This window comes from Dermacentor andersoni, chromosome 2, assembly GCF_023375885.2.
Source record: "Dermacentor andersoni chromosome 2, qqDerAnde1_hic_scaffold, whole genome shotgun sequence".
NCBI lineage: Eukaryota > Metazoa > Arthropoda > Arachnida > Ixodida > Ixodidae > Dermacentor > Dermacentor andersoni.
Genome location: NC_092815.1, coordinates 111,652,832 through 111,667,268, shown reverse-complemented (window position 1 = coordinate 111,667,268; position 14,437 = coordinate 111,652,832). Strand labels below are relative to the sequence as shown.

At 41.9% G+C, this 14,437-nt stretch overlaps 1 protein-coding gene across 2 annotated transcripts in view; it reads left to right on the top strand.

Moving 5' to 3' along the window:
* The window catches only part of GluRS-m (putative glutamate--tRNA ligase, mitochondrial), a 38,529-nt gene that overhangs the window by 7,486 nt on the left and 16,606 nt on the right, over positions 1 to 14,437 (top strand). For both annotated transcript variants that reach the window (XM_055076574.2, XM_072286510.1), the window contains 5 exons: positions 1,812 to 1,967; positions 4,827 to 4,907; positions 6,775 to 6,962; positions 8,732 to 8,786; positions 12,569 to 12,679. In XM_055076574.2, the coding sequence (XP_054932549.1) occupies positions 1,812 to 1,967; positions 4,827 to 4,907; positions 6,775 to 6,962; positions 8,732 to 8,786; positions 12,569 to 12,679 (591 nt within the window). The remainder of the gene's footprint in view (positions 1 to 1,811; positions 1,968 to 4,826; positions 4,908 to 6,774; positions 6,963 to 8,731; positions 8,787 to 12,568; positions 12,680 to 14,437) is intronic.

Here is a 14,437-nt window from a genome sequence, read left to right as displayed (position 1 = left end):
ATATTGTCACAGTGACATCCTTCCAGTGTACTAGTAATTCAGACCCTTGTAATGTCAGTCAGTGTACCAAGGAATGCATGTATCGATACAGCATTCGTGTGACTTTACACACTGACTTTTGCCACTGATACAGTATTTTTTTTGTCATTGTATAGGAATTATTGATCCTACAGGTTGCTTTTTTGTCTTTGAAATTGATTTCTTTGGCAACGTCACATCTGTGCATGGAAACATTTGCATTATGCTTTCCTTATGAAAAGATCCATAGCTCGTGCAGTTTGCACATAATATATGCTAGTGCTTTGTATCACATGCGTTTAAAGGATATTAAAGACAAATACTAAGCCGACTTGCATTATAGAAAACTCCATTCCAGAAAACTGCCAGCACTTGTATCGAGCCTAGAAAAGACGTAGTTTATGAGAAAGTTGCTTCTTAAGGGTCCACATACCTTTAGTGCAATTTGAATAGCTCACTGCTCCCAAGCGAGGAGTGGTGACGTTGCACACACCATCACTGTTGTTGGTGAGTAAAACAGACAGACGGTGCTACAGTTTTTCTGCATAAAACACAAACACGTGGCCATGTAGAAATCGTGCTAAGACAGGGCATTGGATTCGCTGCTTTTGCTGCTCTTGGTCAAGTGGTGTAGACTGTTCAGGAATTCCGCGACTTCACATGGACATGACATTCCCAGCTGCATGGAGGTTGTGTGAGTTTTGCGAGGCAGCAAAAGCAGCGTTGCACAACGTGATAATGAAACTACTGAAATTTAAAAGTGCGGGTGGCACAGAGTGGCGAAAACGAAACCTTTCAACTGCCCGTGTCGTTGTCAAGAGTAACATCAATGAATTCTTTTTTCTAAATATCAAATAGAACTGGACAAGTAGCATTTTCTTTCATCTTGTAATGAAATTCAATGCTCTTTTGATTATGAGTGGGTGAATGCTAGCGACAGAATTATAATGCGGAGCACGCCTTCATTATCAGGCTAATATTTGAATGTCCCGGAGGAGTCCCTAATTGTGTCCTTCATTCACCTCAATTTCTTGATTAATAATGCTCTGTGCTCGATAATGTTGATGCCTTAGATGTTTTCGAGAACTAATCTGTCACTTTAGCTTGACTTAATATTTGCCTCTAGTGTCCCTTTAAAACATATGGAACTTGATATTAAGTATGCAGCTGGCTGAATTCAGAAAGCTGCATGTCTTCACAGCAAATGTATCTCTTCAGTGTGGCCCGGCACTGAACAGGTTTCTGTAACACTGTCTATGTGTATCCATAGTATTTGAACAATGCTGCGTTGGTGCCTCTGTATGCATTATGTGCATGGATACGATATCGAATGTATCTCAGGTCATATGATTTTCAGCTGTGGGGAAACACGATTCAGTGCCTTCATTATGTCACATTTCATGCCATTTTTCCAAGAACTCGAGAGGAGTGATTTCTAAAAATAATCTTGGTTAGTTACCTTCAATGTTAATGGGCTGGCGAATATTCAGTACTATGGGTGCTGGTTCAGTGGACACTTGCCAAAAGAAGGGCAAAAAAAGGCGCGATAACTCGAAACTTGGTGTTGAGGCTTATTAAGAAATTGTTTTCCTTAAGCGGGTGCCCTAACCGATTCTTTCATCTCTCTAAGGACAGATCTATTGCAAATATCAATATGGTAGCTTCTTTGGCCATTTAATGCTCTTGCTGAAGTTTCAAAATTGGTGATCTGTTTAACCGATGCTTCGGTGCTCCTAGTTCCCATGTGATTACATTGTGACTGGTGTGGCCACTGTGGTGAATGTGTGTTGTAGACTGGCCATGCCTACCGGTGTTACTGCTCAGAGACACGGCTGGAAATTCTCCGGAAGAATGCCCTACGAAATCAGGAGCTGCCCCGTTATGACAACCGGTGTCGTTCGCTGGAAAAGAACCCACCAGGACAACAACCCTATGTGATTCGCCTAAAGGTCAGTGTTGGACCTTTAGTACTAATCTCGCTATATCCTTTTAGTAAAGCAATGAAGGGGGCTAGTTGGTGAACGTTCATGGTTATATTGCGCTCAGTTTTACAAACACGATATTAAGGAAGGACAGGACGTGGACGGATGTAGCGCACTTTTACTGCACTTTTATGCAAATAAGTGCTTCACTTGTAGAAAAAAAAAATGTCGTGCAAGAACTTGGTGTATCAGACATGCTTTCAACTAAGGGCCTACACGACTTGTACGTAAATTAAATATGTAGCCTTCTACATAAAAAAATATAAATAAATAGAATCAATGGATCCCTCACGCATATGGAAATCGGTTATACAAGCAAAACTTTCTTTGATGTTTACTGAAATGTTTTTACTTCACTTCTTGACTTCTATGTAGCTCAATGCTCCTTTATGAATGCATGCTCTGGCCCCATTTTGTTCACTTAACCTCTCTCGCCACACACAGCTGCTTTTGATGTCGACTTCTTCAATTCTCTTGGGCCATCTTCTCCAATTTTCTCTACCAGCTTCATTTCTTGTCTCTTGTACTGCTTGTCTATTTGGGAACCTACGCAGTGGCACATACTCAATATCTGTAGGATACCATATTCCTCCATTAATATAATCAAGGAAGCTTTCTTTGCCTCTGGCCCCCCCACTTTTCAACTGTTGGCTGCTGCTATCTTGCCAGTTATACACTTTGGCAAAGAGACAAAGAAAGCTTCACTTTAATATTTCTGTGGAGGAATATGGTATAACACAGATACTATCAAATAAGTGTATGTAGATGTATTTGAGATACTCTTCTGAACAATTCATAATCTTTTTACTTTGAAATGACAGAATTCACTACATGCATGTGCAATCAAAATATCCTATCTGAACCTAAATGTACTTCGTGTACTAACTTTGCATTTTAACTTAGTCTCTTAAAACTTGCATAGAGCAACTTGTACTCACTCTTTTAGCTGAAAATGATTTATGTTTTTCAGTGTCATCGTAGTTGTGAAAGTTGCAGTTTCAGCCAAAAGGCGACATTTTGATAGCGATAGCAAAGTATTAGACAACTAAGTAAGGTCCGTGGTTCTATCAGCTGTTTAAATTGCCGTAAACATTTGCTTACTAATTGGATTAACAAGTAAAGTGTCACTTGCGCTGAGGCAAACATGAACAGAGCTCACTCGACGACTGTGGACACTCGCTGTCACAGTGCTGGTGTGACGTTGAGCGGCAAGAGTGGTCACAGCTGGCCCTTGCACCAGCAGCACATGGTGCGCAGCCCCGATTTTATTGCACTTAGACTTTACCTGAATCCTCATGGTGATGTTGATAGGGGTTTCAAAATGTTTTGATTATATTGCATAATTATAAGATCTGCCTGAATTAATTCTTGCCAGCTCGATTTCATTTCAACAGCAACGTGCAAATTGCTTGCACGTTGCTTCAAATGTTTACAGCTAGTCATACTATGCAGAGTCATAATGCCGGTATAGTTATTGAAGTCTGTGTATGTAATAGTGTAATTACCATGCCAGTATATCTTTTACCTTTTTGCATGTGGTCGTAGAACTGGAAAAGTTTGAAGCACGCACCATTATAGTTTAAAGCCTATAGTGCCCAACAAATTCACGAGGAAATGAAGACTGTCTGTGGTGATGATTGTCCATCAGTTGCCACTGCTGTGAGGTGGAAAAGAAATTTCTAAACTGTTCACACGTCTCTCACTGATGAACTTAGGAGTTGCCAATCCTCTTTCACTGATAGTGCGGCCACAGTGAGGAAAGAGGGAGGACTTAATTTTCCAAGATCGAGACGTTACCATTCAGATTATAATGCAAAAAATATGCTTAAGCGATGGTAGCATGTGGAACATAGTTCATTACAAACTGCATATGTCTAAGGTGTTTGCATGTTGTGTACTTCAACTGCTAATTCCTCTTCAGAGGCAAACACGATCCAACCTGTCAAGGCAGATGCTCACTCTTTTGAAGCACTATGCAGAGGATTTTTTTTAGTCGTTTGGTAACTATAGATGAATGTTGCATCTGCCTATATGATCCAGAGACTAAAGAGATCAGCAAAGAGTGGAAGCGCTCCGATTCCCGTTTGCCCAAAAAGCCCAAGGTGCCAAGGTCTAAATGAAGGTCATGTTGTCAGTATTCTTTGATTGTTGTGGAGTCACCTTGGTAGAGCTGCTTTAATAACCGTCTGACTATCAGCAGCTCATATTAATGCTCACTACTGTACAAACTTCTACATGCTCTGAAGCAAAAACACCGTGGTATGCTTTTCAGTGGTGCCCGTCTTCTAACCAATAATGCACCCAAACACTCATCATAATTGCTGCTGTGGAAGCAAAACAATCTGGGCTATGAAGTATTTTTCCGCCCACCTCTCAAGAGATCAATAGTCAGTCAAGAGATCGAACAGTGTTTTTTTATAAAATCTGAGACTTCTACAATAAAGGCCTGCAGAGGATTAAAAAAGGCTGAGAGAAATATGGTAACTACGTAGAGGTCTAACTACAAAGAAGAAAAAAAGTTCTGCGTTTATTTATTCCTTGGTGATGATCAGAACATTTTGATACGTCCTCGTATAGCATACTTATTAATTACGTAAACATAAAGTGTTGTGATGCCAATTATTGCTATTATTTTATCTTTGGCGGAGGCAGTTCTTGTTCCCACATTTTAAAAGCTGCAACAGCTTTAGCCTATTGTATAAGAAAACAGTTTGCCTTCTTAGTATTTCATCATCTACTCAAGTAATATTAATTATTTATTACTAGGTATTACTCTTTTCCACTGCTTTTATGGCTGATACACAATATATTCTGATTGATGTGCAGCTGACAGAAGGCAACCTGACATTTCAAGATGGCGTTCATGGGCCAGTAACCCTAAATTTGGCTCAAACGGAAGGAGATCCTGTGAGTAAGGACCACATGCCCGCATCATACTAATTCTGTGTGCAGTACTTTGAAGTCGAAGAAAATTTAAAAAGTTCATACTGGTCTTTGGCCTGGATAAATTTCTCGTCACTTGTGTAGCTTTCTTTTTGAGGTACCTGTGTAACTTCAAATTTCACATTGTATTCTGGTGGATGCCAACTTTGGCTATTATACAAATCTACCTGCATTGTTGTCTCTTGCTGCCTACTTGAGGTGCTAGCTGCTCTTGGTCCAGATAACCTGGCCACCACTCTGCTTAGGACTAAGGTGTATGCAAGTCACTTTTAGTGTGACTGCAGTCAGAAGCTTATAACGGGGCTTGCTCTGCCTGTCCATCCAGTTCAGTTATGCCACGACATGTGCGACGTGCTGTCATTGTCATCATGCTGTTATCATGCTACCATCATTTCACACATTTTGAGGAGTTTGCACAAGATCGCAGGAGTTTCAGAAGCAAGTGTTGTGGGGGAGTCAATAAAGGGACTGTTGTCGCAGTGAGTGAGTTCAGAGCTGTAAAAATCGCTGAAGTCTGCTTGTTTTTCTGTTGCCACTTCCTGAAGATTTTGGCATTGTTTTCATGTGGATAAAAGCACAGTGAGTGGCCCATTGAGTATCACTTACAAACTGTGTCTCCTTCTTGATTTCTGTATACCTGTGCAGGCCTGACCCTTTTCCTTAGCTTTTTCTTGGCTGTGCAGCACTACCATCTCATAAATGACAGTGAAGATAAATAATTGGACTGCCTGTTCTTGCTTGTCTGGGTTGGCTGCTGAAGTATCATCACACTGTACAGCCCAGCTGCATGTGAAGCTCGATTTCATCTCAACAGCGATGTGCAAATTGTTTACACATCGCTTCAAATGTTTACAGCCATACTATGCAGAGCCATACTGCAAGACTGGCTACACATAACATAGTATTACACAATACTGTCATTGCTTTGCATTTAGGGTGAAACTGCTGATTCGGTAGGGGAAAACAGAACTTTCCCAGTGAGAGGACTGCCTGAACTGTGATTAATGACATAATTCCTGACGATGAGTGTGGCCAGTCTGACAAGGTTCCTGTAGTGAGGCCCATATATGTGCCAAACTCCAACAATGTTTATTTGCATTTTGTTTGCTAAATTTGTGGAGTTCAATTTGTGCCAAAAGTTGTATGCCCTGACAATCGTCACTTTAGGGCTGCCACGTGATACATGCCACATCATGTCATGTACAAGATGAGTCATGACAATAACTTTTGGGCTGTACTTAGTTTAAACAGCATGTTTTACATTTGTACACCCCCAGCAGGAGGATTCATGTTGTGGCAAGGATGGCTTTTAGTATTTTGGGACATGAGGGTAAACCTGAGTGCTGCTAAAACTTATCGACCTAAAATGGGTTGATGGGTGTGGCTTGCTTCAGCAAGCAAAGCAAGGGAGCCACAGTTATCTTGTTTTGGGTGAACAGGGGCTGTGTTGTGAATCAGTCACTTTCAGGAATGTCACTTTCAGAGAATGCTGACTGGCTAAGCCAGAAAGAGGCCTCAGAGTGCCCACTGCTCCAATAGAATGTCACATTGGAAGCCACATCAAGTAAAAGTGAAAGTATCTGCTAAAGGAGAGAGAGAGAGAGAGACGGAGACAAAAACATTTACTCAAGAATACGGCACCTGATCTCAGCTCTGGCAGTATTGGCACTAAATGGTAGGGCGAGTGCAGTTAGTGCTCTTAGAGACTAAAGTATGGGTGGTATTTCTTAGCTCGCAGAGCTTACATTGCAACATGCTTGCGGCCCTCTTTGTTTTCATCTTATGTGCTGGGCTTCATTTGTGTTGTAGCCAAATGTGGATTTTGCTTCAGGTGATCCTGAAAAGCGATGGTTTCCCAACATATCACTTGGCATGTGTGGTGGATGACCGGATGATGAGGGTTACCGATGTGCTGCGAGGTGTCGAGTGGCAGGTCTCAACCCCCAAGCACCTGATGCTGTACAGTGCTCTCGGCTGGGAGCCGCCCCGCTTTTGGCACCTGCCTCTTCTGCTTAACAAGTGCGTTCACTATGCTTCATCATAAGTTGGTTGCTTGTAGGAGAGCTGGTTAGCCCAGAGTAAACAATTCAGATATAATGTGACTCTTATGGGACAGGTGCACAACCTTGTCTGCATCTGTGGATGCCTTGGATGTGATGCTTTTACTGGCAACCTATATGCAGAATGAGCAATATTGCAGATTGTATTGAGCAGTACATTATTATAGTAGAGATGTGCTTCACTTACGCAATACATTAGAGTGTAGTAGCTTACCATCATTTATGGCCTGATGTGCTCGCTTATAAGTCAAAGATAGCAGGTTCAAGCACTGCAAAGAAACATATAGATCAGAAGTTTTCGATAAGCATCCTACTGTATAGCCACGAATGGCACTTGCCAAGTTCAGCTGTCGAACAACAGAGAAACTAAGTGGACGTCGCATAACATTATGCTTACACTAACAGAGCAAGGGTTATGCTAGATTACCCATTGCTGCCATGAGGCAATGCGTGCACTTGCAATACTATTCTCATGCAGAGCTTGTGTGCACCTTGTGTGAATGTATAAGCGCCTAAGTGGAACAGACACTAAATGTTCCATCCAAAAGTTCATTATTGTAATTTAGGATGATGCTCCATGCATATGCAGCTTTTGTCCAAAGAAAGAAAAATGTGTCTGTGAATGGAGCTTACTCTGGATGTCTAGTCAGTCTCCTGTTGCATCTACATTGTACCCAAAGGCTCTAGATAGGCAGATGTACATTCTTATCCTCTGGAATTTTCTAGTACCAAGAGTGTGCAGATATGGCGCAACGTTAGAATAATTCTGTAACAATCACGCCTCTACTAGCTTTGTTTCTTTTGACAGAAGCTGTACACTTATCGCCACTATGAAAAAGAGCATTTGATGTGTGTTCAAGCATCAATTTTTGCAAATTTGGGAGTCAGAGCCTCGCTCACTGCTATTTTTATAGAGGGTGTCCCAGCTAACATAAGCCAAGGTTTCAAAAATATGTTGGCATACTATTTAATGACATGACTAAAAGCCGTTTACTTCAGCACAACAACAAAGAAATCACAAGCTTTAAACACAAATCTGGTTTCCCTTTCATGTTGTTGCTTTTCGTAGCTGCCACTTTTGTTGTAACTGATGAAGGAAGGTGCTTTTTATTCTAAAGCAACAGTGAGTTGGAACAGATCATGCGCAAAATTGATAAGTGAAAAAGATGTGTCACAGTGAAAATTGGCGCTACTGTTCCCGTCACCCTTGTTTTTGAGTACCTAGCACATTTTGCTCAACTTTGATTGCGCTGAAAGTGAAGTGATTGCCACCTCGATGTGCGGGAAATCCTACTTACAGAATGTCGCATCCTCGAATGTGTTGTGAAACTATGGCAATGCGGTACTGTTTTTCAGCCCGTTAACATGCAGCCTTTCGTGCAGACGAAGCATATGTGCGTGCATAATTTTATCAAGGTGCTTAACTGGAAATGCATGTATAGAATATGAACTTTTCTTTTAAATATGTACATCTCAACTGTCTCTTGCAGTTTGCTTGCAGTATTATGCTAGGTCATTCTGCTTTAATGTGTGAAAAGGTCGAAGCACAATTTGAGCAAGAAGACGGCAAAAAGTGAGTCAAGAAAAACAAGGAAACTCGAAAATGACAAATTTTATCCTCAGCATCTACCATTTGAATGGAAAGTACTTGTTTGGCGTCTCGTGCTGTGTTAAAAAGTGCGAGCAGCCTTTCTTGCAGATGAAATCATTCCCGCTGATGTTGCGCAGGGATGGCACCAAGCTTTCCAAGCGTCGAGACGACATTCGTGTGGAAAAATTGAGAGTGAGTTGTTCTATCTTGCACTTTTGCCATGCAACATGAAGAGCCCTCTGTTTTCTGCTGAATGCTTGTTCCTTTGTGGGAGCTTTTCAGGGTTCTCTTGTAGCTTGGACAGTGCTGCTGTCATGTCCAATGGATTTTGTAGCTTGTGAAATGTTAAGAACTGACCAACCCAACAACTATGATTGATAGCTCATGAATAATGCATTACGCAAGTTGCTTTTGCTGTATCTGCATGAAACAGGCTACTGCGCTTATAATTGTGCTTCCACATTATGCTGCATGGCAGCCAACTGCAGCCAGCAATAGTGGAAGAATAATGTACTCGTAATGTGCTGAGCAGACAGAGAAAAATGGTTTCACTTAAGAATGACCAGAACACTGTTGGTCAAAAACGTTGTTCTCACTTGGCAATTTGAAGGAGTGTCCAAGGGGCATTCTCTTGTAAGATTTATTTGAAAAAGGTGCAGTAGTATACAGGGATGGAAGTGGTGCACCAATTCTGCCATCTTGCCAAACCTTCGAGCTGTGCCAGCCTGTGCCAGAAAAGTAATCTCGAATGAAGCTGCCAAATTGAGCAGGATATGTGTGTTCAATGGCAGTAGAAAGCTTTAGTAGTGCCAAGTTACCGTAATGTAAGTGCGGTAATACTGTACCGGCTGAGGACGATGCATGCACGCGCTTTACTGTACAGAAGGACTTTCTGCGTGGCATACTAGACGGTAAGGAGTCGGTAAGGTTCGGCTCGCACCATGTTATGCGAGCCGCACCAAGCCAAGACACATTGAGAAACTGGCGTCGGCCACAGAGTCGACGCCATGCACGTCCGTGTCTCACGTGTGTGTTTCACCATGGTAGTACCAACGCATGACTTAACTTTAATTCACCTTCTGTGACACGACAAGGTGGCAGCAAGCACGGCAGCCCTTCTAACCTGAAGGTAAACTTGAGCTGAACTGAACTGGTGACCGTACCGTTTGTAACAGGTGAGTAATATACTCAGGCCAAATGAGACAGGAAAAAAGAAATAATAAAGAATATTAAAAAGAGTGAAAATCTTCTAAAATAAAAACAGGTAACAAAAAGTGGCAAAAAAAAAGGTGCTTCGGGTTGGTAGTGCTATCTAGTGTCGCAGAGTTTACTTAAAGGAGGTGCAGAGTTTTTATTGCACTAACTATATTCTACTTATCTGCTGGTGTAAAGTGCCGGCAGCGGTGCAGTTTACAACAAACAGTCCTTTTTTGTACATTGCTTAGACAAGAACACCTATGTAACAAAAAAGGTTTCATGTGTTGTAGGACAAAGTGTCACAAGATGTTGCAGCCAGCCTTGTGACTCGCATCTACGTTTGCAGTCACCAGGTGCTTCCATAAAGAGTAATATATGTATGGACAAACTAATGCATTCTAGTATTTGCCAAAATGAATATTTCGCGCTCAACACATAGTTATTGTATTCAGCAAAGTCTCAGTGTTAGCCACTGTCATCATTATCATGTTACCAAATGCATCGAGCCACACACGCAGCCAAAACGTTATCAGTCATTGCGGTAGGTTAGTACGGTACGGTAATATCGTACCGTGTACCGCACACGCAGTACGGTAAGGCACTGGCTAACACTCTAATTACCCAGCCATAGACATCTGTTGGCTAGTGCTTAGCCCTGCAATCCAAGCCTAAGCGATACGTTTCAGCATCGGCGTCTTTGGAGTGTGGGTGTGTTTGCTGGCATAATTGTAACTAGGCCACAAGAAAATGAAAGCCGTTTTGTGCTCTACAATGCATTAAGAATGTTTTATAAAAGTGTTACGCATTTGCGTAAATGTAGACCACCTACAGGTAATTTGAACTGGCTCTCATTTCATTGGGCAGTGGGGAAGGAAAGTCGCATTAGTAAGGTCGTATAGTCTGCTCGGCGTGTAGCTCATCAGTTTCGTTATACATTTTAGCACACAACCTTGTGCCGTATTCGTACATCTACGTCGATTCATGGACGAATGCTGTGCATGTGACGTTCTAAATCTATTTTGCTCGTGCACCACGTCCAGTTACTGGGATGATAGATTGGTGCGCCAACAAATAACTTGCTTGCTTTCATGAAACTTAGTCGGAAATATCCAATGGCAACCGCAATTGTCACTTAAAGGTGCACTTGGGCTGCACTATTTTCTGGCCAGCCACACCACACAAGATGAGGCTCTTGCCACCGCAGAACGCAAGCCAAGGATGTCATATCTATAGTCAACCTTAGTGGCCAAATTGTGGTCGTAATTGACCCGCCATGGTTGCTTAGTGGCTTGGTGTTGCGCTGCTAAAAATGAGGTCGTGGGATCAAATTCAGGCCACGGCAGCTGGATTTCGATGGGAGCAATGGGGAGGAAGTGAGGCCGTGTACTTAGATTTAGCTGCACATTAAAGAATCCCAGACGGTCAAAATTAATCAATAGTCCCTCACTATGGTGTGCCTCATAATTAGATGGCTGTTTTGACACCTAAAACCACTCTTTTTTTTTACAGTGAAGTCGTCTATGGCTAGGATCTGGCAAATCACATCTGCGCAAAGACCAACAATTTTTCATACATGGGCCGATCCCAAAGATAGTGCAATAACGGGCTAACCCATGGCGGAGGTGCAGTTCACCATTGTCATCCTTCTTCTCAGAGTGGAAGGGCACTGAGTTCTTTTTCTTTTTTCTTTTAATTTTTTTTTTTGTCGTAATCAAACATTTGGCAAAACCGCAAACATCCGAAATTCCATTCGCAGCAACTATGTTCACGACATGACTTGTGCAGATAGAGTCCAAAAATGTTATTTAAACATCGCTCGACGCACGAAATATTCGTTGCCGTTTAACACTGCCTTTATAGTGCCTGTGGCGGAACCGTGAATAAGCCTGAATAATCGAGCTTATTCAAAATATTGGTCGATGAGGCAGACTGGAAAGCCACGGAACAGTTTTACCTCTTTATTGTATTCAAAAATATCTTTGAGCTATTTCTCAGCAAGTGATGTCAAATATTGCAAAACGTGCAATGACCAGTACGTCACTTCACATTTATTCTGTGGTATTCTGCTACCTTAATAGAAGGTCGCCAAAAATGAGAACTACCTGAGGGCACTACGGGAACGGCATTCACTGTACCTTGTTGTTCATGGTGGCCGCTTGGAATATTTCTCATTCATTGTGCACGAATACATTTAATTAACTCAATTTATAACTTTACCTAATCGATGAGATGTCAATGAAAAAGTTGTAGAGGATGTTGACAAATGCCCGACAACAGCATTTAAAACAACCTAGGATATGGGGAAGAAAGCCCAGGAAATAAACAAATAAAAAAATAAATAACTAAAAAAAACGCTGTGACCGTGACAACGCTTCTATGCGCCAAAGATTGCACCAATCATTACGCAAACCTCGTCAAATAGAGGCACTGGGAAGGACCAGCTGTGCTTTTTTCTCGCCGCATCAGCAGTTTTTGGCACACATCTTCGGTCCCTATCAAATGCAAAGTAGAGTGGTCTTGTAATGGTTCACTTTCCAAACTGTTGCAAGACAATGGTCAGGTTTGCATGTTCATAGTGTACACAATGCACTGATGACAATGTTTACGTCTGAGGCCACTTATATTACTTGTGCGGGGACGCGTTGTCACATATATTTTTAAACAAATTTACAGGCAGGAGGAGGATGGAGGCATTTTTTTGTTTTTCTTGTCAGAAAAAAGTTTAGGGACCTTTCTATGTGAACAGAAACATTAAACCCATGCTTCTTTCACTCCAGGAGCAAGGCTTCTCACCTGAAGCTGTGATCAACCTGCTGGTGTTGGCAGGAGGTGGATTTGGCAAGCAGTACAAGGACCAGTTTCTTCGGCTCTCCGAAATGGTTGACAAGGTAGACTGCATTTTCTCCTCTTTTGCCACTTTGTCTGTTGCATCCGGTAGTTCTAAGGCTGCCCATTTTCATGGTAGTTCTTGCATTGTGTTCCTCTTCCTGAGCATTGCAAATCACAGTCACATTTTTAGGTCTGGCCTCATTCAGGTTACACAACAAAGAGGTTCAGTGACTGTGGCATTCTGCTGCTAAACATGAGGCTGCAAGTTTAATTCCTGGCTGTGGAAGCCACTTTATAACGTGAAGGGAATACAAAAATGTTCATGTACCTAGGTGATGGGTTTCATGTGATGAGCTATGATCATGATAATTGTGATTATGATGAGCTATGAGAGGCATTGCAGTGCACTACTGAATAATTTTGGAAACCTGGGTTTCTTTGACATTCATCACAGTGCATGAACATTTTTGTGTTCCACCCCCACCAGAGTGGAGCCGGCTTGACCGGCTGAGAATCAAGCCCATGAGCTTGTGAGCAGCAGCAGCAGCACAGTTCTGATCACTGAGCCATCATGGTGAGTGTACCTGTCTTGTGTCGGTAACTTCCACTGCAGGAACCACCTCAACTAGAGTGTCACTAGTTACGACAATTCTGCTGCTGCTGCTGCTGGTCTAACACTTAGATGTCATGCTAGCCTTGCTCGTTTTTTCTCTTCATTTCTTTTCTCCACTGTCCATGCTCCTAGTATGGCTATGCAGATTCCTGAGAATTTTTGAATTCTAAAGTAAAGCAGAGACATAAAAGAGGACTGCAGTACATATGCACTCTTTTATGTGCTTTTATGTTATAGGTTCTCTCTAATGTCCTTGTTTTAAGGGGGCCTGCTTTACAACAATTATGTGCCAACTAGCCAGGTTTGCTATCCTGAGGTCCGTTTTTCTTCTCTGTGCAGTTACAGTTGGGCATCTTTCGCATCTTTTTTCTTACCTTAATATCAATAGATGATGTGTCAAAGTGTTGTTTACTATAGAATCGAGTACAGTATGCCACCAATTTTATGACATTCTATAGGGGCGTGCGAATATTCAAAACTTTGAATATTCAATTCAAATGGGTAAGCATTTGATTCACTTCAAAAGACACTTTTACTATTCAATATATTTGAACCCCTGACAATTGCTGTGGTTGATTGGTTATGTCAGCTTCGCCGTGAAGCATACGTACTGTATTGTGGTGAAGTATATTTAGTGTGCAGTGAAGCATATGAAAAGGAAGAACTGTGCACTGTCAAGGGGTAATTGCTGGTGCTTATGGCTACCCTAAACTATCAGCTCAAGTACTTGTACTGTGCTGCCTCTTCATGGATACAAACAACACCAGTAGCCTGCTGGAAACCTCTGTGTCTGATACTAATCAGGCTAAGTGACTAAAGGCACCGTTGGCAAAGTACAATTTTAGCCAAGTAGCAAGCTTGACAGTGTTTTTAGACCCTTATTCTAAAGTAGCTGAGTACCACCAGGATGCTTCAATGGAAAGCTGGATTAAAGACCTGGCTTCCAGAGGAGCAAAGGAGAGTTTGACACCAAGGAACCCAGATAAGCCAACAACCAAAGCTTCTGAAGAGGCCTCTTCCACGTCAGCACTATCGAAAGAATTTGATAAGCTCAACCAGCAGCAACATTCACTTGCTTGTGGCAGCAATTTCCACTTTCACAAGCACAGGTTGAAAGATATGCGCTTGATAAGATTTTTGACCAAAAAGATCCATGTATGTGGTGGTGTAAGCATGGTGCCTGCTGTTGGCTTGGCTTGCAAAG